The 23,266-nt window shown below is 52.8% G+C and overlaps 2 protein-coding genes across 3 annotated transcripts in view; both read right to left on the bottom strand.

Moving 5' to 3' along the window:
* Window positions 1–712: 712 nt before the first annotated feature.
* On the bottom strand, window positions 713–9,452 carry DLAT (dihydrolipoamide S-acetyltransferase). The gene is made up of 14 exons (XM_058819205.1): window positions 9,234–9,452; window positions 8,293–8,394; window positions 7,795–7,919; window positions 7,524–7,680; window positions 6,454–6,580; window positions 5,984–6,177; window positions 5,417–5,582; window positions 5,134–5,204; window positions 4,389–4,472; window positions 4,199–4,306; window positions 3,636–3,751; window positions 3,216–3,378; window positions 2,618–2,754; window positions 713–2,142 (listed from the first exon to the last, which is right to left on the bottom strand). Exons 1-14 carry the CDS (start codon window positions 9,450–9,452, stop codon window positions 2,013–2,015), a joined length of 1,899 nt encoding a protein of 632 aa, XP_058675188.1. The 3' UTR covers window positions 713–2,012.
* Window positions 9,453–10,714: 1,262 nt separating this feature from the next.
* Window positions 10,715–23,266, bottom strand: part of DIXDC1 (DIX domain containing 1) — a 29,256-nt gene continuing 16,704 nt past the window's right edge. The window contains exons 1-16 of one of the 2 annotated variants that reach the window (XM_058819043.1): window positions 22,067–22,472; window positions 19,937–20,049; window positions 19,467–19,615; window positions 18,451–18,540; window positions 18,296–18,349; window positions 17,830–17,880; window positions 16,806–16,910; window positions 16,334–16,387; window positions 15,740–15,832; window positions 15,591–15,662; window positions 15,021–15,107; window positions 14,737–14,898; window positions 14,574–14,640; window positions 13,151–13,259; window positions 12,855–12,963; window positions 10,715–12,020 (exon numbers count right to left, since the gene is read on the bottom strand). In XM_058819043.1, coding sequence (XP_058675026.1) covers window positions 11,940–12,020; window positions 12,855–12,963; window positions 13,151–13,259; window positions 14,574–14,640; window positions 14,737–14,898; window positions 15,021–15,107; window positions 15,591–15,662; window positions 15,740–15,832; window positions 16,334–16,387; window positions 16,806–16,910; window positions 17,830–17,880; window positions 18,296–18,349; window positions 18,451–18,540; window positions 19,467–19,615; window positions 19,937–20,049; window positions 22,067–22,089 — 1,419 coding nt within the window. In that variant the 5' untranslated portion in view covers window positions 22,090–22,472 and the 3' untranslated portion in view covers window positions 10,715–11,939. Of the gene's footprint in view, window positions 12,021–12,854; window positions 12,964–13,150; window positions 13,260–14,573; window positions 14,641–14,736; window positions 14,899–15,020; window positions 15,108–15,590; window positions 15,663–15,739; window positions 15,833–16,333; window positions 16,388–16,805; window positions 16,911–17,829; window positions 17,881–18,295; window positions 18,350–18,450; window positions 18,541–19,466; window positions 19,616–19,936; window positions 20,050–22,066; window positions 22,473–23,266 lie in introns of those variants that run through there. The other variant, XM_058819042.1, reaches the window with a different exon arrangement.

Raw genomic sequence — 23,266 nt, 5'->3', positions numbered from 1 at the left:
ACACGACTGAAACTTCTTGAAGTTTTGGCAGATTACACAACAAAAGCCCAGAGTAAAAATCTTTTGTAGGAGTGTGGTTTAAGGGCATTTTAAATTCCGTTTTTACTCATGAGGGGTGAATATCTCAAATGCCTTTAGAGATACAAGCAGGAAAGGAAGGTTGGAGGAATAGCAGTAAAAATGAGTAAAGACTGTAAATATTCAAAGAATAGTTGAATATTTAGTCACAGAATTTGTTATGTGCTGTAGTAAAGAACCACCAACGCCCACACGCTTTACTGAAGGGACAGCAGGAACAGTGGTGATGGTTTCTGTTCAATAAATAAATGGACAGGATGCCATGGTTAGAGCAGCTCTCTTCAAGTATTTAATGCTGGAACAACCTGTCACACACGGCCCCACGGGTGAGCAGAGCCGAGAGGAAGCTGCAGACAGCAAAAAGCAAAAGATCTGTGATTAAATCTCAGGTTAACAGGGTGAGAGGCTGCAGAGCACTGAGCCACAGCAGGAAAGCCACACACAACTGATGAGAAAAGCACTGGGACATGGTTTAGTAGTTGTCAATTCCCAACATTTAATGGAACATGGGTTCACTAGAGCCAGTCTGGAATCAGGGTATTTCAGGTCATTCAAGAAAATCCAAAATCTTAATGCACTTTTTTTTTTTTTTTTGCGCTTAAGCAAGGCATCACAGCAACCAGACACTAAACAGTTCCCACAAAAATATTTAATTTCCACAGTATTTTCTTTCAGTATCTTTAGTGAATTATGTAGAATTTTACAGGAGACAGTACTTAATGCAATATACAGAATAACAGGATCAGCCTGAACAACTTCTTCCTTTTTTTTCCAACTCTTCCAACTCTGCCCCCCTATTTAATTCTCCTGGTCACTCTGTCATTACTGCACGTTTGTCCTTTTTTTTACACGAACATTTCCATGTGGAAAGTGGAATTTCAGAATGTTCAGCACTGCAGCCCTCGCAGGGTACAATGCCTGGGGTAACTGGACACGAGTCCAACAGACTAGAGAAGCACCTTACATACAATATGTACATGGAGAGCACATTCTGCAGCTTCACTGGGGCTGGACAACAGGGACAATCCAGGGAAGGTCTGCAATTCCAGTGGCTAAAGTCAGAGCTTCCTGTGTTAGAATGCCTGAAATGAAAAATCCCGAACACCCCGGTCCTCACATGATTCCCTTCCCCTGCTGGGGTTATCAGCATGTGTGATTTGCCTACACTGCCTTCCAACACACACTGAACATTCTGCAAAACAGTGACTTCCATGGCACCAGAGCCCAGGGTTAACTCAGCCACAGGAACAGCAGCTGCAGGGGTTCCACAGCAGAAGCAGATGGCAGTGAGAGTCCATGAGAGATGCACAGCATGTTGTTTGGTGCCCCAGAGCTGGGACCCACAGCCAGCAGAGCTCCTTCACCTCAAAGTGCTCAGGGAGCTCAGAAGGTCCCGGCCAGAGCCAAATTCCAAACAGGAATTTTGGAACAGCAGTGCTGGCCTCTGAGACTGTCCCCAGCCCTGCTGTGCCACCTCCCAGCCCAGAACGGGGCAGTTCCCTCCTCTTGTCCCTTCTGTGGCCATCTCACCTGCGCTCCTGGCCAGAGATGTTTGAAACTCCAGGCTCTGACAACACCGAGGTCATGAAAGAAAATGTTGGTGTGCAGCCCCTGGGCACCCGAGTTCAGAAGCAGCTGGCACAATGCCAGGATAATTTTGTTTTATTTAAAATCTGGGATGCTTAACTCTGTTTTGGAAGAGTTTGCAAGTTAACTAACTGTATAAAAATACAGTGTAGCTGTAATATTGCTCTGAAAAGCACTTTTGCAAACTTTTTTTTTTCTGTACAGACTGGTAAATAACATTACCAGATAATATAATACATTTTTTAAATAAAAAAAGGAACTCTCTCAAAGTCTGAACACTAAAGTCTAAATAGCTTGTTTAAAACACAACAGTGTGACCCATGAAAATTCGGCTTTGCATGGTTAAATTATAGCAGCATGGTTACTGGCTTTTCAAGGAAGTTCTTGAACTCAGCAAGCCACTGTGCTCCAACTGCTCCATCCACAACACGGTGATCACAGCTCAGGGTGACAGACATCACGCTGGCCACGTCAAAGCTGGGAGAAAAACAACAAAAAAAGGGTTAACACACCCCTCTGCAAGGCAGTGCCACTTACAGAGCGGAGAAGCTGCCTGGAGAGCCAGGAATAGCAGCTGGTGCCTGGTGACAGATGTTTCCCCCAGCTGCACTGGGGAGATCATGTTCATTCCTTCTCTGAGCAAAACCAAGGAAGGAACTTCCCAGAGGCACTAAAAACACCTCTGTGTGCTCCCCTGAGGGCAGGGAGCTCAGCTTTCCTTGCAGCACAAGGACAGCCCCACAAACAAAGGAAAAAAACATTTTAGCTCTAAGCAAGGGGATATTAATACAGGATCCATCCTTGAGGATTTCCTTAAGTGCAAATTGGAGCAAGTACTGAAAGCACTGTGTCAACAATACATTTGAAGGTTTTTAAAATTACTATCTAATGTAGGTGTTAGGAAACTAGGCATGACTTCAGAGTTTGAGTTCAGGATCAGATGGAAACTCACCCTTTCTCATTATCAGCTGGCACTAGTATTTCTTTTGAGGAACCCACTGCCAGGATGCAGGCTTGAGGTGGATTGATTATAGCAGAGAAATTCTTAATCCCATACATTCCTAAATTGGAAATTGTGAAAGTACCACCCTAAAAGAAAACAAACACATTCAGGGGCAAACTCACAAAAACTGGGAACATGAGGAGAGGGGGGACCTCATTCCAGTCTGCAGCTTCCTGAGGAGGGGAGGCTCTTTGGTGAGCAGGGACAGGATCCAGGGAGAGCTGGAGCTGTGCCAGGGGAATTTGGGATGGATCTCAGGGAAAGGTTCTTCCCCAGAGGGTGCTGGCACTGCCCAGGCTCCCCAGGGAATGGGCACAGCCCTGAGGCTGCCAGAGCTCCAGGAGGGTTGGACAGCACTCCAGGGATGCCCAGGGTGGGATTTGGGGTGTCAGTGCAGGGCCAGGGGCTGCATTCCATGACCCCTGTGGGTCCTTCCCACTCAGGACATTCTGTGACTACTGAACAAGGCTCAAACATCACAAACCAGCCTTTGCTCCTTTCAGACAAGTCAAGAGCAGCAGAGTTTACACCACCTGGGGTGTCTGACCTGGAATTCGTGAGGCTGCAGCTTGCCCTCGCGGGCCCTGGCTGCCAGGGAAGCCACGTCCTTGCTGATGGCAGCCAGGCCCTTGATGTGGGCGTTGAACACGATGGGGGTGATGAGCCCTGCAGGGGTGCTGACAGCCACACTCACGTCCACCACATGATTCCTGCAACACACACAGCAGCTGAAACACCTCCAGCAAGGGAGCAAACAGGAAAAATAAAAACAGGCCAGACAACCCAAAATTAACATTAATTTGTGACAATTATTTCACCTTTCCCACCAGCCTTAGACTCGAAGATTTTATCACTTTAACAAAACTTCTCACCTTCACATCGTATTTTTCCCCTCCCTCAAATCCCAGCAGTTCTTTTTTGCCATGAACAAAGGAAGTTTCTGGCTCTGACCATGCCATAAACTTACTGCCTAATAACTGTGTCCATCCATGAAGAATTTGCCTCAGGCACTTTCAAGCATGCCAACGCAGAAGCTTTTATGATGAAATCATTGACAGAAAGCTTAATGTTCTCCGAGACCTCCTGCAAATGAAGAGATCCCACGTGTCAGCTTGTCCCCTACACATCCCCCCAGTTAACAAGGGCAGTCACTGCAGTTCACAGGAACATTAGAAAGCAATCACAACACTTGCAAGCATTGAAATTCAAGGATAATTTAGAAGATGAAAGTATTTCCTCTGTAATTTAGGAACGTAGGTTTTGTTAATGTTTAGTTTTTCTCAAACTTGGCTTGGAATTATTATTCTGCCTATTTCTTTTACCTTTCTTTTTATTAAAAATCTTTCTATCCTTTTATTTTCCACCTGAAGTAATGAATCACCACCAAGCAGTGCTCAGAACAGCCCCTTAGGGAAGTCAGGAAGGAGCAGATATGAGGAAAATCTCATTCTATCACAGACAGTCCAGAACTGACCCACAAAAAGCACTCAAAAGAATGGTTTTTTCCCAAGGCAAGATGCCAGAACTCACCTGATTGAGCTCCTTCCTTAGCACCAGGACTTTCCCCATGTTGACATCGATGGACAGGTAGTAGTGAGGTATTGTTTGTTTGGACTGCATCAGCCTCTGAGCAATGACCTGGGGTGTGCAGAGCAAGAACACAGATCAGCCTGGAGCCCTCCCGGCCAGAACAGCAGCCCTGGCACACATGAGCCCTTACCCTGCGGATGTTGCTGATGGGGATGTCTGTGAAGGTCCCCTCGGGTGCTGCTGCCACCACAGGAACTGCCTCGGGAGCTGCAGCCTGCAGGGAACACCAGTGTCACCCCAGAAACACTCCAAGGGAGCTCAGTGCTGAGGCCAAGCTGCCCCTTGGGAAGAGCTGCAGCCATTTCCACCTCTCCAGTGCCCACCAAGCTCCTTCTAACCCCTCTGTTTGGTTACTAAATGCAGCATGGAGTGTTTAGCAGCTCAGCACTGAGATGTGCTGCTGTGAAGCTCCAGCCCAGCCAGTCCTGCTCTGGTTGTTGTACAGACAGCAGAGCTGTGCTGGGGGCTCTCCCAAACTGCAGCACACAGAAAACACCTCCATCGGCCCAGGGACAGCACAAACCACAGCATCAGAGCACTTCTGGGGCAGCACTGACAGGCTGGGCTGGGCTAGGACTGCCTTTCCTTCTGACCCCCTCTCCCCAGCAATCTGGCCCAGCTGGGACTGGGTGCTCTCACCCATGAGGATTTAGCAGCCAGAGGAAGGGTTGGGAGCACACTATTTTTGTTCTCAGTGGAATTTCAAAGGGACAGACAAAGGGAGAAGGCTTCACCAGTGCTTCTGGCAGGTTAATTTCCCAACCTTACAGTCACCACCACCCACAGAATCCAGCAATGCCAGTTCCATGCAGGAACTGCCCTTCCACAGAGCTTTCCATGCCTGTAAAATCCCTTCCCACAGATTTCCAGCCTACCACTGGAGCAGCCTTTGATGGCACAAATGACTCCACATCTTTTTTGGTGATTCTGCCATCTGGTCCAGTGCCTGAAAGGGACAAAGGAAAACAGGAGAGGATTTTGATTATTTCCAGCATGGCTTTGCTTCTAAAGCAAAGTTTTATTCAGTTTTATTCAGCAGAGAGAATCACTGAACACAACTCCTGGTTCACAGCTGCACAGTCAGAAAGAACAGGAGGATATGGCTCTGCAGGGACAGAAAACTGACAGTGAGAGCAAAGAAGTGGAAAGGAAAGGTACCTTTCACTTGGGTAAGGTCAATTCCTTTCTCTGCTGCCAACTTCTTTGCCAGGGGACTGACCACAACCCTTCCTCCTTTGCGGGGTGGCCCTGCTGAGGGGGCTGCAGGAGCAGGAGCAGCAGCAGGCTGGGCAGGAGGAGGAGCAGCTGCAGGAGTTGCCATCACCTTAACAGAGAATCAAAGCCATCAGTGGAACCCACAGTAAGAGAAATGGCCCACCTAATTATCAATCAAGAGATAATGACTTGTGTGCACAAAGGCTTCCAGAAATTAAATCAGAAACTCGCTGGGAAGGAGGTCAGCTGAATAAAAAACCAAATAAAATACAGAACTTGAGCTCCCCATTTTCAACGATGAGGAATCAGAACCGGCACAAGCAACAAGCTGGGAAAAATTCAGAATGAATGAAACCTGCTGTAGGTCTTGGAGGGCAAGTCAGTGATCATTTCTCAGCACATGGATCAGCCTTGCACTCACAAATCAGAACACTCCTGCTGAAGCCTGGGCTTCACGCTGTCAACAACAGCTCATCAGGCTTCTCAGTGGTGCCCATGAGTTCTCCTTACCTGGGGAGGAGGAGGAGGGGGAGGAGGAGCTGGTGCCTTCATGTCAGTGACTGCAGCAGCCTGGTAGTCAGCAAAGGCTGGGATATCAGCCTCCTTCTCCACAATGATGCACAGAGGAGTTCCTAAGGGCACATCTCTTGTTCCTTCAGGCACTAAGATCTTTGCCAGGTAGCCTTCCTCCTGCACTTCAAAGCCTGCAGGGGAGAGAAACAAACAACACTGAGGAGCTGAAGGGCTGCTCCAAGTGCTGCTGCTGCTGGAGACTGAGAACCCTCTCCAGCAGGGAACCTCTCCAGGCACTTGCTAAGAAGGATTGATGAGATAATAGAAGTGTTTTTAGGAGCTCTGCAGTGGGATGGGATGTTAACAAAACCTGTCCCACAGCACCACCCCCTGAGCAGCCAGAGGAGCTGGCAGAGGCTGCTCAGGACCCTCCCAGGGCACCTCACCCACCCTGGCCGGGCACTCACCGATTGTGGCTTTATCTGTCTCAATCTCAGCCAGCAAATCTCCCTCACTCAGCTTCTCCCCAACCTTCTTCTCCCACCTCTGCACGGTGCCCATTGTCATGGTGGGTGACAGAGCAGGGAGGGTGATCTGGGAAGGCACAGAGCACAGCACAGTCAGACCCTGCTCACCACAGGGCTCAGCAGCACAGCCTGGACTCCTGAGAATGATGCCACCCTAAAGAAGCAGCTTTAATGCACTCCCAGTCTGGCTCCATGGCAGCCAAGCAGAGCTGTCCCTCTGTGCTGCTTTGGCTTCTGTTAGCAAGGCCTGAGCAGGAGAGCCAGCAAGAGCAGAGGGCAAGGAATGGATCAATCACAATAATCATCACTGCAAGGCCAAGGAAGGCTGCAGCAAGTCCCTTTGTCACTGTGACACACAACTGGGCACAGGGGGCAACCAGAGGGAAGAAAGCAACTTCAGTGGCCAAAACACACATTTAGAAGCCATTCGTTAATTATTTTATGCCTGACTTTGAGTAACATCTCACACAAATCAGTTCCCCCATGCTTTGGCTGTGGGATGCGGTTCAATATTCCAGATTTTCCTTTTCAAAGCAACCCCCTGTACAAAATGCTCAAATCCATCAGTGGATACACTCAGAATCCAAGCAAAGCAAAAAGGTTATACCCACAAACACAATTCATTATTGGTCACCCACAGACACATCTGGTGTGGCCACCAGAGCACCAAAGGCTGGAGTTCTGCTCTGAGATATGAGCAGAGCCTATTCACACTAAGCACAAGGTCTTTTTACACCACAACTGTCCAAAAATGCAGATTTAGCACATTTTTCAAAGCAGCACCCTGGAGGCATAGGTCTCTCCTCCACCAGCAGCTGGGATGCTGAAATGAATTTATTAAAAAAGCTTTCTGGGGTGTCCCCCAACACCCGCTCTAAGCACACCACAACTGAAGTGGCACAGTCAATAAATTCTCCAGACAGTTTCTATGACAAAATGCCCCACAGGCAGCAATGCTGGGGCAGAAAAAGCGTGCAAGAAGCCTTAAAGCAGGAGCAGTGCTCTCTTACCTGCATGTGAGGAGGGTAAGAGCTGCCAGGGGCCTGAGGAGAAGGCTGAGGTGGTGGGGAGGGGGCTGCAGCTGGAGGGGGAGGCACTGAGGCTGCAGGGGCAGCAGCTGCTGCAGAATCCAGGGTGTAGTTTTTGAAGGCATCAATGTATTCAGGCCTAGAAGAACACACAGAGCCCCAAAGCCCCTCAGGTGATGGTCTGTCCTTCACTCAAGGCATCCCAGAAGCCCCAAGAGGGGGAATTCACATCAAGGGTTAGGAAAATACATACTTTTCTACTGTGATACATATTACAGCCCCAATGGGAACATCCCTTGTTCCTTCAGGCACCAGGATCTTGGCCAGGTAACATTCCTCCAGGCTCTCAAAGCCAACTGTGGCTTTGTCTGTCTCCACCTTTGAGAGAGAACAGCAAATGGTGAGCCCAGAGCCTCCCGGGGTCACAGTTCTGGAAAAATCACCCTAAGGCAGCAGCTCTAGGGAAGTCTGCCCTCCAACTAGCTCTGAGAGGCTGACAGCCACTCCTTCCCACCAGCATCCCTTGGGATATGGGATGCAAAATCTGCATTCAGCCAGGGACAGCCCCCAGGCCAGACATGCAGCTCAAGAGAGACAGCTCAGCCTTAACCCCAGGATATTTCTGCTATGAGATCCCCTTCAGCTCAGCTTTGTCCCCAGGATAGCCCTGCTATAGATCCCCTTCATTGATCTTGTCCCCAGGATATTTCTGCTATAGATCCCCTTCAGCCCAGCCTCGTGCCCAGGATACCTCTGCTATGAGATCCCCTTCGTTGATCTTGTCCCCCTCCTTCTTCTCCCAGCGTGCGATGGTGCCCATCTGCATCGTGGGGGACAGCGCTGGCAGTGCCACCTGTGAGGGACAGGGCAGTGTCACAGCCAGGCAGCACACACGGGACAGACACAAATCCTCAGCTCAGCGTGGATGTGGGGCACAGATCTGCTGCAAATCCCCAGCACTGCCCCAAGCTGCTGGTGAAGGACCCTGGCAAAGCCACAGTGGGTGCTGAGGGCAGAGGCTGTGCTTGCCCCATCCCTGGAAGTGTTCAAGGTCAGCCTGGGTGGGGCTTGGGACAGTGGAAGGTGTCCCTGCACATGGCTTTAAGGTCCATTCCAACCCCTTGGCACTCTATGATTCCCCCAAGAAAGGGTTACAGAGAGCCAGGGCTCGGCCCGGGTCTGCCAAGGGCCAACAGGGAGCTGGGATAAAGGACAGAGGTGATGGAGGGAGCACCCAACAGCCACGCAGGGACTTGAGGCTAAGTGGTGCCAAAGACACAAAAACCACCGATTTTCTCCCAGTTTGGGCGGCCAGGCGTTGGAACAGGATTACCCACAGAGGCGGCAGAGTTCCCATCCCCGGGGGCATCCAAGAGCCGTGCGGGTGGGAGGCTCCAGCGCAGTGCTGGCTCGCTGATCCTAAAGGACTTTATCAACCTCGATGATCCCATAACTCAATCCCCGGGTCAAAGTGAGCCGCACGGGGAAGGGACGGAAAACGGAGAGGGGAAAGGGAAGGAGGAGGGACGGGGAAAGCGAGGGGGAAAGGGAAGGGGAAAGCCAAGGAGGAGGGAGGGGGAGAGCGAAGGGGCAGGGACGGGGGAAAGCGAGGGGGCAGCGAGGGGGAAAGCGAGGGGGGAAGCGAGGGGGACACGGGGGACAGGCGGGGCAGGTTCCGGGGGAGACTCTCACCTTCTGGTGCGCCGGGAGGCTGCAGCAGCGGCGCGGGACGAGCCGGGGCCAGGCCGGTGGCGGCAGCAGCGGGCGAGGCGCGGGGCCGCCCCAGACCGGGCCGCGCCGGGCCGGGCCAGCCCCGGCCCCGACCCCGGCCCCGAGCGCTCGGCGGGGCCGCACCAGGCCGGGCGGCCCGGCCGCGCCCCGGGACACGCGTCGCGCCAACACCCGCCACATGCTGGGGCTGGGGCTGGGCTGCAGCCGGGCTGGGCTGGGCCGGGCGCACCGGGGCCGGCGGCGCTCGGTGACCTCCGTGCGGGCGGCGCGGCGCGACACTGGGGCGGCCGTAAAGCGGCGGCGGGCGGGAACCGGCCCACCTCAGCACCGCCTCAGCACGGCCTCAGCAAAGCCTCGGCACCGCCTCAGAATCGCCTCAGGCCCCGCCTCGGCGCCGCTCTGCCCGGAGCGGCCAGTGTACGGGGCTCAGCCTGCCGAAAACGGGCTATGGGGCTCGTTCTGGCTCTGCACGGGGCTCAGCCTGCCGAAAACGGGCTATGGGGCTCGTTCTGGCTCTGCACAGCTCCCTGAAAGAGGGACAGCCGCGGGCCGGCTCTGCTCCCCGGGAACGGCCCTTAGGCTGTGGATGGGGCAGAACACATTAAATACATCCAGAGTCAGGGCTCTGTTCAGTCCTAAACTAAAACATATCAAGTTCCACCTCAAGCTAAGCAAGTTCTTCCCACGAGGGTGGGTTTGTTCTGAGGTGTCCTCTCGCTGCCATATCCCAGGCTTGTCTGTTTCACGGCTTACAACTGGTTTATTTCTGCCAATTTCCTCAGAGTTACTTTCCTGTTCCTGTACTTGTCAACTTGATCTTGTAGCAAAATCTCTTCAACTTATTTTAAATTGACATCTGTTAAAACTCATTTAAAATTGACACCTTTTGCTTTGATGGGGGAGAAACCTCTCCAAAGCAAACTGCTCCTCTGGATAGCAGAGAAGGACACGAGGCTGGCCAACATCAGACCTTGAAAACCTTTGAAATTTGCTCCATGAAAGTCCAGCCCGGGTGTGTGGCTGTTGCTGGAATAAAACCGATGAGTAAAACCCAAAGAATGAAACACTTGTGAGAAGTTTGCAATTCAAATACAATTGATCTCAGTATCACAAGCCCATGCCCTCTTCACTAGAGACCATGCAACAGAGAAACTGTGTCCAGGGGAGAAAGAAAATCATTGTTTCTTTTCCAAAGGGATGTATTTCCCTCGTTAATTAACCTGTTCATTGATGAACTTTCCTCCCGCTGTCTGTAAGTAGAAAGTCACACAAATTGTCCAGAACAGGAGGCAGCTTGTGTTGTGCCAATGTGGCACAAAACCACATAGGAACCTTGATATAAAACCCAGTATCAACCAGTTGGATTTCCATAATAAGATAAAATTACAAGGCCAGTGTTGTGTCAACAGAAGACGATACAAAACATCTCAGCATCCACCAGGAAAGGAGTAAAACACAGTATAATGCGTGCAGAAATATACAGAGAGCACTTGCACTAGTATAAAAATAATCCACAGTCCTCAGACAAATGTGAATCGGTACAAAATAATTTCAAGAACAGGTTTACAAAAGGACATGTTAATATAAAACAGTAAAACCAGGCTGCCCCCTCTCCCAGCCTCATGCACAGCACACACAGACAGTCCCACAGGAGCTGGGAAGGAGCAGAGCCCATTTGACCTCCCAAGCCCACGGGCAATGTAGAGAAACAAAACCACAAAACCAAAGGGAAAACCCCTCCCTTGGGGGATTGTAGGGCTTGTTATTCCCCCAGCAGTTCTCTCCTGATCCTTCAGGACTCAGCATAGCAAGGAACTGGTGTGGGTAAGTGCTTGGTGGCCCTGGCAGCGGGGACAGCAGCAGGGGATGCCTGTGCACAGGAGGTGACAGCAGCGAGGGCAGGAGCACGGGGACAGAGGCTCAGCAAGGACAGTGGTGCAAAGACCTCAGGGAGCAGCTGATTCCAGCTCCCCCACTCGTGAAATCCTCCAGCAAACAAACAGCTCCAAGATCCCACAGTCCCCAGAGCTGCAGAGCAAACCCCGAGGGGCTTGGAAATGGGAACAGCTTTGGGAAGTGGGGAAAGCAGGGCTGGGAGCCTGAGTTTGGGAGAAAGGTTGGTGAGCTTTGTTTCAGACCATGCATCAACCCTCCAGAGGACTCTTCCCCCACCCAGAGCAGGTCCTGTCAGCCTGCAATGTCCACAGAGTCACTCTGCTCCTGCAGGACAACAGCTGGTCCAGCTTCAGCTCCCACAATCCAGCAACCTCTTCTCCATGAAGGCAAAGCTTTGCATTTTCACCATCAGAGCAGTTTTCTGTGACAGCAGCACAGGAGATGCCCAGCTGAGCCCACAGCACACGGTGCAGGGATGGAGGAGAAGGGGGCAAAGCATCCTTAAGGCCTCCAGGGTGTTGCTGGCAGGGCTGAGCCGGGTGTTTCTGTCCCACAGAGCCATCCCTGCAGCCTCAGGACAGCAGCTGCCCCTGGGCACGGGCACTCAGGTGCCAGCTGTCCATGCACGCAGCCTGCACCACCCGTGGCTGGCACAGAGGCTCTTTTTTGGCAGCTTGAATTGGCCTCCTCCCAGCACTTGGGCTCCTTGGTCACTCTCTGAGCTCTGCAGACAGTCACAGGTTTCCATAGAAACAGGGCTTGAAAGCTCCATTAATTCTCCCCGTGGTCTTCTTCCACCCAGGCCACGATTTTCCCCTCCCAGCCAGGAATGATGTCGTCGTCATGGAACACCTACCAAAAAAAAAAATTTAAAAAATAAAGTATTTCAGTCATGTCTGGGGTCTGGAGACAGGGTTCTGCAGTGTGAGTGGCATCAGGGGCATGAAGTCAAATCCTAGCTCAGATTTCCCAAAATAATCCAGGGAACACATGGCAGTGATGGCTGAGGTATGAGTCACATTTTCACAATTTAGGTAAATAACAGACCAGGCCTCATTAACCAATGAATATCAGGGTTATCATCGGCTGGTTTTTTTTGACATTAAAGGTAAACTAAAGACAGGAATCACGCCTTTTCTGAGCCAGACCACGACCTCCAGCTGCTGCTGCTGCCTGTCCCCAGAGACACTTTGCCCTTGCCCTAATCAATTTGTGAAGCAAGAACCGTCCCAACAGCCTGAGATGAATCCAATCCACACCCACACCAGGCTGAGCACAACAGGCTGCACTGCAGCACACAAAGGGAACGATGCCACACACACACACAGAGTTCTCTCTGAAAAACCTTCAGAGAAAAGGAAGAGATTGTATGTTTAATACGGGCTCTCCCATTGCAATAGGGTTTATAAAACCTGCAGCCCAGAGCTTTGCTGTGTCCCTGGGCTGTGTCACAGGCTGGCTTTGCCCAAGGGGCTCTGCAGCTCCCAGGCAGTCACAGCCACATCCATGGAGCAGCTTTTGCTGAGGATGGAAATATTTTAGCACAACAGGAGCTTAACCCACAGCTGGGAAAGCAGACACTTTTGTTTGGGGGAACACCCACTATTTCATTAGCTTAAAAGTGAGGTGACCATGGTCCCCAGGGCTGTGTGCTGACACTGATCCCAAGGCCAGTCCCACTTTTACCTCCTCCTTCACTGTGCCAAACTCTGGGTCCAGGGCTTTGAAGTGGTACCGATGGGTTCCCTCCCTATCAATGGCTGCCTTGAAATCCTTCAGAGTCACTTCCCCTAACCTGCAAGGGAAATAAATGCAAATGCAAAACACAAAAACAAAGCTCAGGGACTACTGCAGATAATTCTCCCCAGCCAACAGCATGAAATCCAGTTAAAGCACAGCAAACCTGTGCTGGCTGGGAGCATGCCCAGGAAAGCAGAGCGCTGGTTTTAGGGGCACAGGAGGCTTAGGAAGGCCAGGCTCACCTCTTTGGTATGCTGACCATGAAGGGGGTGAGGGAGCGGTCGGTGAAGTACAACACTTTGGTGCAGGCACTGGTGCTCATCACGGGCGTGCTCTGAGAGTGAGGCAGCTCTGCAAGGCAGCAACTCCCTGATTATCATCCCTTATCACCATTATCCCTCCCCAGCTTCGCTTCCCTGCAGGCCAGGATGGATGGTGGTGCGTGGATTTTAATTTGCCCATTTGTGTTTCTCTCCCCGGGTCCTGCCTTGCTTCCTGCTTCCCCCCAAGAGCTGAAACAGAGGAACTGAACTCCACATTTTTAATGCTCCTTTTATGTAGAAGATACTCTGCACACATAGAAACGCGGTGTTTAAAAAGGAGATGTGGTGTTTCATTCTGTGGATATGAAGGCAGTAAACACTGAGTAGGGAACACTCCTCTGTCCCCACTAGATGGTGCACACAGCAGAGAGCTGGGATGACATCCCTTTTCCCAGTGATTGCCATGCTTATTCCTGCTGCAGCACTGCCCAAACGGCCCAGAGCAGCGCTGTGATGGTGGATGTTTTTTGTTTTTACAGAAAACCAGCCATAAACGTGTGTCCCTTCCCTTTGCAGGGAGCTCTGCTCCAGGGAGGATCCTGGAGGGGGCAGATTCCCAAGGGGATTCTACACCTGGGAACTGAGCAGTGGATTTGGGATTCCCAAGGGGATTCTACAACGGGAACCTGAGCTGTGAATCTGGGATTCCCAAGGGGATTCTACACCCAAGAACTGAGCAGGGGATTTGGGATTCCCAAGGGGATTCTGCAACGGGAACCTGAGCTGTGAATCTGGGATTCCCAAGGGGATTCTACACCCGGGAACTGAGCAGTGGATTTGGGATTCCCAAGGGGATTCTACACCCAGGAACTGAGCAGTGAATCTGGGATTCCCAAGGGGATTCTACACCTGGGAACCTGAGCTGTGAATCTGGGATTCCCAAGGGGATTCTACACCCAGGAACTGAGCAGTGAATCTGGGATTCCCAAGGGGATTCTACACCTGGGAGCTGAGCAGTGGATTTAGGATTCCCAAGGGGATTCTACACCTGGGAACTGAGCAGTGGATTTGGGATTCCCAAGGGGATTCTACACCTGGGAACTGAGCAGGGGATTTGGGATTCCCAAGGGGATTCTACAGCTGGGAACTGAGCAGGGGATTTGGGATTCCCAAGGGGATTCTACAGCTGGGAACTGAGCAGGGGATTTGGGATTCCCAAGGGGATTCTACACCTGGGAACTGAGCAGTGGATTTGGGATTCCCAAGGGGATTCTACAACGGGAACCTGAGCTGTGAATCTGGGATTCCCAAGGGGATTCTACACCCAGGAACTGAGCAGGGGATTTGGGATTCCCAAGGGGATTCTACACCAGTGGAAGGGCAGGATCTGCCAGGCACTTACTGGATTTGGGAGGCCAGGAGTCTCTGCACTCGTTGGTTGCTCTGCTTGCTGGTGATTTCCCCCTCACCTGGCACACAAAGCCAAAACAACAGCGTGTCACCTCCGAGGCAGAGCCAGGCTGGGGCGCGAGGGGCAGGAGCTGCGTGCCCAGGGGAGCCCTTACCCTCCTGTCCTGCCTCCTGTGTGTCTCCATGCGGTGCAGGCGCTCCATGAGGCTGGAGATGCCCTGCTCCAGGCTGTCGATGGTGTGGTGCTGCGGGTCGTGCCCGCTGAAGCTGTTCCTGAGGCTGCGCAGCGCGTCCCGCACCAGCTGCAGGTCACTGGTCTGCCCAAAACAGCACAGCTGAGCCCAGCCCGGGGCTGCCTCCCCAGCAAGGGGAAACCTCTCGGAATGAAAGAAAAATTCCAGGATATGTGGCTGGGAATGCAGCCCTCAGGGGCACTTACCCCTCGGTGGGCTGGGGGAGCGGCTCCTTTTCCTGCTGGCTGCAGAAAGCCATTGCTCTGGGCACTGTGACTGCTGAAAGCCATCACCTGGGCAGGGGAAGGTGTGTGAGGGTCAGGACCTCCCCAAAAATCCTCATTTATGCACTTCAAAGTGAGAGGGAATGAGAGCTTTCCACATCAGGGATAAAGCTCCCATCTTCTCCCAGATAAAGACACTCCCTAAAGCGTGCAGGGAGTTCCTGCTCAAAGCACAGACCTGATTCCTCACATAAAGGTGGAAAGACTCAATACCAGGGTCAGCAGGAAAAGGGGGAAGTAAATTGAGCTGTGGTCTAACCACTGCCAGGGTTAGAGGTGAAGCTGGAAGCTGAGAAAGCCTCTGGCTTTCATCCCTGAGGATTCTGAGCCAAGAGGCTGAGCCAGAGTGCTCCGTGCTGGGGGCTCTGCCTGCCTTGGTCAGTGAGAAAGCAGAGCCAGACCTCTCTGGGATGGAGGGGAGGGTTTCTGGAGACAGGTCCCTGCAGGATGCTGGGCAAACACCAGCCCAGGTGTGGAGCAAGGCTCCCATACCTCCTCAGCCTCTCTCTTCATGCAGTGAGCCAGCAGGGCCTCCTTGTGCTCCAGCTCCCGCTCCAAATCCACCTGTGGAGGGGCAGCAGAGGAGTCAGCACCCCATGGGCCAGCCAGAGCAGCTCCCAGCCCAGCCCAGCCCTCCCTACCTGCTGGTAGCTGGCCTCAGAAAGCTGCCTGAGCATCTCATCCAGCTTGCTCTGCTGCTGCTGCAGGTGCCGCTCCTTCTGGCACAGCTCCTTCTGCAACACAGGGAGCCAGGGAGTCAGCAGGGCAGGAGGGAGGCTCTGTCATCTTCCCACGGCAGGGAAAATCCTGTCCTCTGCCAGGATCAGGTGGCTCGCACAGGGTGTGCTTTGCCAGATGTCAGAGCTGAGGGTCAGAGCTTTTTTGGACAAGATCAATCAGGTTTTTATTGCCCAAAGTCCCCTTGGCCAAAGATCCGCTGCTGAGGTCACGCAGCCGTCCCAGAGCACGCAGATTCCCCAGGGATCAGAGCACAAACAGGGGGCCCACCCTCATCTGCACAAGTGCTGGACACAGCAGCCACCACCAACACCCACGACAATAAAAGATCTGCAGGAAGCCATGGGGGGAATGCAAAGAATTCTGATCCCTCCACCTCACTGCAAACACCCCTGGCTCCCACAGCTCCTCCCCAGGGCTGTCCAAGTGCCAGGGAAAGAACAATCCCATCCCAGAACTGAAGATCCACCCAAACCCCATGGAAGAGGCTCCATTACTTTGTACTCTGCCAGGAGCCGGTTCCTCTCTTCAACCTTCCTCTGGAGGTCAACCTGCAGGAGTAACAGCCGGGTGTGAGGCAGACATTCCCAGAGAGTGCAAACCCCTTGTGCTGAAGGCTGAGCAGAAACCTACAGAGGGCAAGGGAGCTGCTGTTCAGGGTGGCACCTTTGGACAGAGACCTGCACAGGGCAGGTGCCACCTGCTGAGCCAGGGAACGAGGAGGGACAAATGCAACAGCACTGAAAACATCAGGGAAAGCCCCTCCCTGTCCCAGCTGAAGGTCCTGGAGGACAGGAAGTGGGAGTGAAGGTCAGGGATGTCCAGCCTCAGAGCTGGCCTGTGAGCAGCCTGTGCTGTGCAGAGACCTCTGGCTGCTTGCTCACAATCCCACGACCCTGAAATTTCTGCTGCGGCCACCCCGGGGGCCACCAACCCCCCCAAACAGCCTCAGCAGCAGCAGTGACTCACGTTCTGGTTGTGCAGCTCCTCCTTGTCCATGTTGGCTCTCAGCAGCTCCTGCTTGAGCTGCAGCACTGCGGCGTCCTGCTGGAGCAGCCTCTGCTGCAGGGCGTCCTGGGGAGAGGTGACCTCTGCAGGAGGGCAGGGGGGACAGGGACCCCTCCCTGGGGCTCAGGGGCCACAACACCCTGTGGCCACCCAGGCCTGAGCTGCTGCCAGGGGCTCTCAGCCCTCCTGCCTCTCCCTTAGCCAAAACTGATTTCCCTGCCAACGTTCTGGCCACCAGCACAGAGGGATTTCTCTGCTTCAGCCTGAATTTCCCTCCCCAGAAGTGATGAGTATTGGCTGTGATGGACAGAACAGCTCTGGAGGGCCTTGAGCCCTGCAGCTCCTGCCCCAGCCACTCACCCCGAGGGCACAGAGAGGCCAAGACCAGCCCAGGGCACAAGGAGCCTTAAGGCCTGAGTGTGACCCAGTTGTGCAGTGAAATCCTCTCTGCAGAGGCCAAAGTCAGCACTAATTCTGCACCTTTCACTCACCCAGAGCTGCACCTTGCACAGCTACTGCTGTTTGCTCCCTTCTGACAGGCAGCTCTAAAAATACCCCTGCCAGGAGGAGATCAGCAGTGCTGGCACTCCAGAGGCACAAACTGAGCTGTTTCTGGCCAGGACAGGGACACCCCAGGCTCTTTTTCCTGTGCTGGCAGGAATGAGTTCACTGGGCCAATGCTGCTGGGTGGGTACTCCAAGAGAGCGGGGAATAAAAGAGCCAGCCAACCAATTTATGCCTCTTTTTGTGCAGGAGAAACGGGGAAATAGAGAAAAAGGGGAATATTTGACCACAGTCTTACAGACAGAGCAGAAAACTGGAAACCCAGCTCCTTGCACCTGCCTAAAAATTCAGAAATAAACCACAGGATCCCCCAATACTCCTCCTTCCACAGTCTGAGGTTCCTCAGAGGTGTGTGCTGTCTGCTGGCCCTACTCACCTACAGCACTACTGTTCATTTTTGGTGCAATGCCCCTTTCCTCACCTTTATTCCCTGGAGGTTCCGAGCTTCTTGTTTGTATTTCAGCAGCTCCTTCTGCAAATGCAACACAATTTGGTTAAACAGCACCTTGTGTTGTTAACCCCTTCAGGACCAAGCAGAGCTGGTGTTTTCTCTGCAGGAGGAAGCACATCCCTCCTCTTCCCACAGATCCTAGAGCCTGAGACATTTTAATGAGTTACAAACATGACAAAGAGCTGAGCTCTGTTATTAAAGTCCTGAGGAAAATAATGATTTCCCAGTCCCCCAGATCTGTCCTTCAGGCCAACATCAAACACTTCTCCAGCATCAGAACTGGTCTCAAGCCTCCAGAGTTGGAGCCTTCACAGAATATTCCCAGTTTTATCCATCATGTTGCCCACCTTGCCTCATCCCCACCCCATTTTCCACTAAAAAATCAAGTGGGACAATCTGCAAAACCTCTCTTCCCCTCCATCAGTCACCCTCTGACCTTCAGATCTTGATTTTCCTCCACGCTCTGGTCCAGGCGGCTCCGGATGATGATCTGAAAGCAAAACATCAGCATTAACGTGGTTACTGTGCAGCAGGGGCAGGGCAGGCAGAGGCAGCTGCAGCAGGGAAAGTGGGGTCCAGGGCTGCGCTCACCAGCTGCTCCTCAGGGCAGGCTCCACGCTCTGAAAGCTCAAAGGACCCTTCCTGCTCATCCTCAGGTAAAGACCCATTGAGCAACAAAGCCTGGGGAGATAAAGGGGAGGGAAAAATCTCATTTTCAGAGATTTCAAAGGGAAAGAGGTGAGCTGCAGCTCTGGCCAGCAGTCACTCCTATTGACAGTCCCCAGCCAGCCTCATTTCCCATTTCTGCTGATTTATTCCCCTCAAAAATGAAGGTTGTTTTTTTTTTTTTTTTTTATTTCAGGAATGAACAGGAAGATTTATCCCCTGACAAACTCTCCCAGGGGTCTGTCAGCCCATGCTCTTCCCCACAGAAAGAACCAAACAAGGACAACTCAGATTTCCAGGGAGTGAAGTCTCAGCTTCGGCACCTTATAGGGTGTGTGTGCATCAGATCCTCAATATATCAAACAAACTGTCACAATCTGGAGCTTCCCAATTATTGAGTAAGAGGAGGAAAATTGATGAACCAAATCCAATTTCCTGCGTGGCCACATCAGCTGCCTCTCCCCACTCCCAGGGGACGAGGGGGCAGCAGTGCCAGTCCCTGCTCCCAGTGGGCACAAATGCAGAGATTTTACCAGTCAACCAAGGAATTTTTTTCTTTTTTTTTGGTGACTCTTTTGTGTCCTGCCCATTGTCCCCTGGGGAAAGTGCCCGCCCAGCTGCCTGTGCTCCTCACACAATCTCTGCTTTGTTTACTGCCACATAAATATTTACAATTCAAAGCCACTGTGGTTCCCAGCACAAACAGAAAGGGATGTTCTGAGAGAGTTCAGTGCCTTCACCATATGGATCAAGGGGCTCTGCTCCCCAGGCACAGCCAGACACACACCAGGCTGAGGGGCAGGGAGGGGAGTGAGGGAAAGACCCCAGAAATTAAGAATTGTGGGGAGAACGTGTGAAGGTTCATCCAAGCTGACAGACTGACTGACGCAGGGCTGGGTGACCCTGGGAGGGAACACTCTCTGAGAAGAGAAATCCCTCACCTGCAAACCCGAAATCATCTTCTTTGCCTCCTCCATTTCCTTTTCCAGGTGGTCCTGCTGCTCCAGGAGCTGCTCCTCCCATGAGCTCTCCAGGTAGGACCCAGAGCTCCCCGGCTGCCACTCGGGCTGGGAGCGAGCCTCGGCCTCTTCTGCAGGAGAGAGGGGCTGGATGTGCTGCAGGCAGCCCAGAGGGCCCTGCTGCTCTGCCAGAGCCAAGGGGGACGGCTCAGCTGTCCCAGGATCCCTGCCTCATTCCTGAGGCCATCCAAGCTGTCCTACACAGTTTTCCTATAACTGCGCTCAGGGAGATCTCCACGCTCAGCACTGGGGACAGTGACACGGGGGAGAAGCACTGGGGGCTTTGCAGAGCATCCCTCAGCGCCCAAGGACACTCTGGAGGCAGCACTGACCCACTGCAGCCCCTGGGGAGCGTTTCCAGTTTATCACACAGAACAGTGCCAAGGTTTTACCTGGTTTAGGCTCCGTTTCTTCAGCCTGGAGGATCACCAGCCTCTCCTTCTCCTCCGAGGGGGCTACAGTGGATTCACTCTTTGCACTGTGCACAGGGCTGGGTGAGGTCAGGCTGCAGAGCAAGGCAGGAACAGCTCTTTTAGATGGTGGAGATTATGTTAATCAACACTAATTTTGAACAAGCATTTCTCCATATTCACTTTTATCTAAGAATTATCTGCATCCCAGAGGAACCTTCAACAACCCAGCCTGGACATGTAAATTTTTGAATTCAGACTCTCACACAGGGGTAGGACCACACTGAGGAGTCATTTACTGCCAGCCTTATGCTTCATCTCTTGCTCCAGAGCTTTCAGATTAATCATTCCAACTTTAAATCCCAATATATTTGAGAGTCAGATTCAACTCACTCGTGTTCTTCGATTAAAACTTCTTGCAAGTGCCCACATATTTTCACAGGAGCCATCTCAGCTGACTGGGAGCTTCAAGCAATCTTTTTCTCAGGAATTCTTCCTGAGTGCATCTCCCAGACAACATCAAAAGGTGGCTGAAGCTCACTGACCCATTCAATGTACCCCGAAAGTCGCAGGGATTAATCCTTGCAAGTGTGAGCGGGAGTTAATTTTTCATTCTCCCCCAACACAGAAACAAAGGGCAGGGAACAAAAAAGAAAAAACAGTGTGGAAATAATATAATAGGTTTAGAAAAATAAGAGGCTTCAGCAGCTCCCTCCCTGCATCTTCCCAGCACTGCTGCTCGTCTCCCACAGCTCCCACAGAATGGGCCAAGCCCTGCAATAGAGATGGAAATGACTTGCTGCTCCTGCCTGCCCCACTCCCACGGCCAGGACAGCCTCTCCTCATTCAAATTACAGACCTGAGGCCAGATTTTTGTGGCCCAAACTTATCCTGAGTTAAAGTGAAAGAATAATCAATGTCCAATAGAAATGTCCCACAGGGACAGTGCCAGTCCTTTCAGGTGTGTCCCTGATGCTTAAAGGGCCCCTGGCTTTGCTCCAGGATTTACCTCTAGGAATTCCAAATCCATCACAGCAGTCCCTCATTAGACATATCTTTAATATCAAATTTAATATCAATTTAATATCAAACCAGCCCCTGCTCCTGCTCATTCCTGAATGGGGGCATGGCATAAAATTATGGGGTTTGGGGTTTTTTAAAATGCTGTTTATGACTTGATTTGGCAGTTCTGCTGGGATTGCATTATGTAACAAGGGCCAGAAGAAAGGATGGGACTTTCACACCACACAGACGCCAGCAGGAAGCCCAGCTGGTCTGACATGGCCAGCAGCTCCAGGAGGGATTTCACTTCTTTCTAGGAACAGATCTCAGAATTCCCTCCCTCCCTCCCATTCCCAGCTGATGCTCTGAACCTGCCCTCACCCCGAGGCACTGCTGGTTCTCATCCATGCAGAAACTGTCCCAGAAAAACACCACCAGGCACAGATGGGAGAGAAGGTGGTGGAACAGGGGAAGGGAAAAGGAAGAGCAGGATGAAAAACAAGCCTGGAAATAACATTCCACATCCACTCCTCCCAGCGCTGGATCCACAGCCCAAAGCCAAGAAAAGGCATCACAGGTGGGGATAGGTCCCCCCAGCACAGACAGCTTTACATTTCCTGAGGCATTTCCACATCCCCAGACCCTTTCCAGGCAGCTTTTCTATTTCCAAAGGCCCCTGGGCTCAGCCAGCATCCACAACCTCCTCCCAAACACTGCAAACAGTGCCCAAACAGGGCCAGAGGCAGCTGAAGCAGCAGCACAGGTCAGGCCGCTTTCTGCATCACCCAATTAACGCTGCAAACACTTGCCCAGGTTCTGTATCAATCTGAGCCATCACAGAGTGAAACAGCCTCTGATGCAATGCCTTTAAAAGTGCACAACAATTCCCTACTAAAGCATGCAGGAACCAGGGCTGGGAAATGAAAGCTTTCCAAGAGAGATTTATGATGCAAACTGCTCCACTTTATTCCTTCCACCACTTGGTTCCTTAACCCACATCCTGCCTCCCCAGAGCCCCAGATCCTCCAGCACAGCCCAGCTCCAGAGCAGCGAGCCCCTGAATGCCCCGAATTCTAACCAACACCCACCACGACGCACACATTCGCTCACCATTTGACCTGCTTCCCTCCCATGATCCCACTTGAAGCTGTGGCCTCACAGAATCCGCAGGATCCCGGCTCTGCTCATTCCTCCTTCCCCTCTCCACCGCCCGGGGCTCAGCTCCTGCCCAACTCCGGGGCAAATTCTGCGAGCCCGAGCGCCGAGGAGATTCCCGGCAGGAACAACACACAAACACACACACACAAAACCGGCTCAGGGGCTCCTCCGGCCGAGAGGGAACTCCAGGAACGGGCTGGGTTCGGGAGCCGGGGGGGAATTGCGCAGCCTGCCCGCGGCTCCCGCTGCTTTCCCTCGCCCGTTATTCGCCTCCCGCTGCCGCTGCATTTTGCTCCGCTGCACGGCCGCTCGTGTTCATCACAAGGCTCCGGGCTTGCCGGGGGTGTTCCTCATCCCATCCCGCCCTCCTTGCGCTGCCGAGCATCCGAGGAGGGAGGGAAAGAAGGAGCTGCGGCCGGTGCGGGGTCCGTGCGCTGCCGGGGGATGCGGGATGGGCTCGGGATGCTCTCCCGGCTTTAGGGGGATGCAGGCTGTGCTCAGGCTGCTCTCAGCTTCCAGAGGGATGCAGGGTGTGCTTAGGCTGCTCTCACAGTTTCCAGAGGGATTCAGGCTCTGCTCAAGCTGATCTCCCCGGCTTCCAGAGGGATGCAGGCTCTGCCCAGGCTCTCCCAGGTTTCCAGAGGGATGTGAGCTGTGCTCAGGATGCTCTCCCAGCTTCCAGAGGGATGCAGGCTCTGCCCAGGCTCTCTCAGCTTCCAGAGGGATGCAGGCTTTGCTGAGGATGCTCTCCCAGCTTCCACAGGGATGCAGGCTGTGCCCAGGATGCTCTCCCAGCTTCCAGAGGGATGCAGGCTCTGCCCAGGCTCTCCCTGGCTTTAGGGGATGCAGGCTGTGCCCAGGCTCTCCCAGCCCAGGCACGGCTCCCTGTCGCTGTCGCTGTCCCTGTCCCCGTCCCTGCTGCTGTCACACGGGCTGTGCAGGCACAGCCTTTCTCCGAGATGCCTGGCTCGGGGGTGGGGGAGGGAATGCTGCTGGAAGGGGAGGGGAAACGGAGAGGGATGGGTGAGGGGCTCGGCAGCCTGGGAATCAGCTGATTTTGGGCAGATTTCTCCATGAATCATTTCGGCAGCCTGCGCTGCCCTCCCTGGGAATCGGGAGGGCTCAGAGCCGGGGATGCTGCCCTGGGACACC

This window comes from Ammospiza caudacuta, chromosome 23 (assembly GCF_027887145.1).
Source record: "Ammospiza caudacuta isolate bAmmCau1 chromosome 23, bAmmCau1.pri, whole genome shotgun sequence".
Classification (NCBI taxonomy): Eukaryota; Metazoa; Chordata; class Aves; order Passeriformes; family Passerellidae; genus Ammospiza; species Ammospiza caudacuta.
This window is presented reverse-complemented; position numbering and strand designations above follow the sequence as displayed.

Excerpts from the sequence above, each read along its gene's own strand:
- DLAT (XM_058819205.1), bottom strand. The coding sequence starts at position 9,452 with ATGTGGCGGGTGTTGGCGCGACGCGTGTCCCGGGGCGCGGCCGGGCCG. Across the intron at positions 3,752-4,198 it reads TAAGGAAGGAGCTCAATCAG|GAGGTCTCGGAGAACATTAA; the intron begins GTGAGTTCTGGC and ends CTTCATTTGCAG. Across the intron at positions 3,379-3,635 it reads ATGGACACAGTTATTAGGCA|GAATCATGTGGTGGACGTGA; the intron begins GTAAGTTTATGG and ends TGTGTGTTGCAG.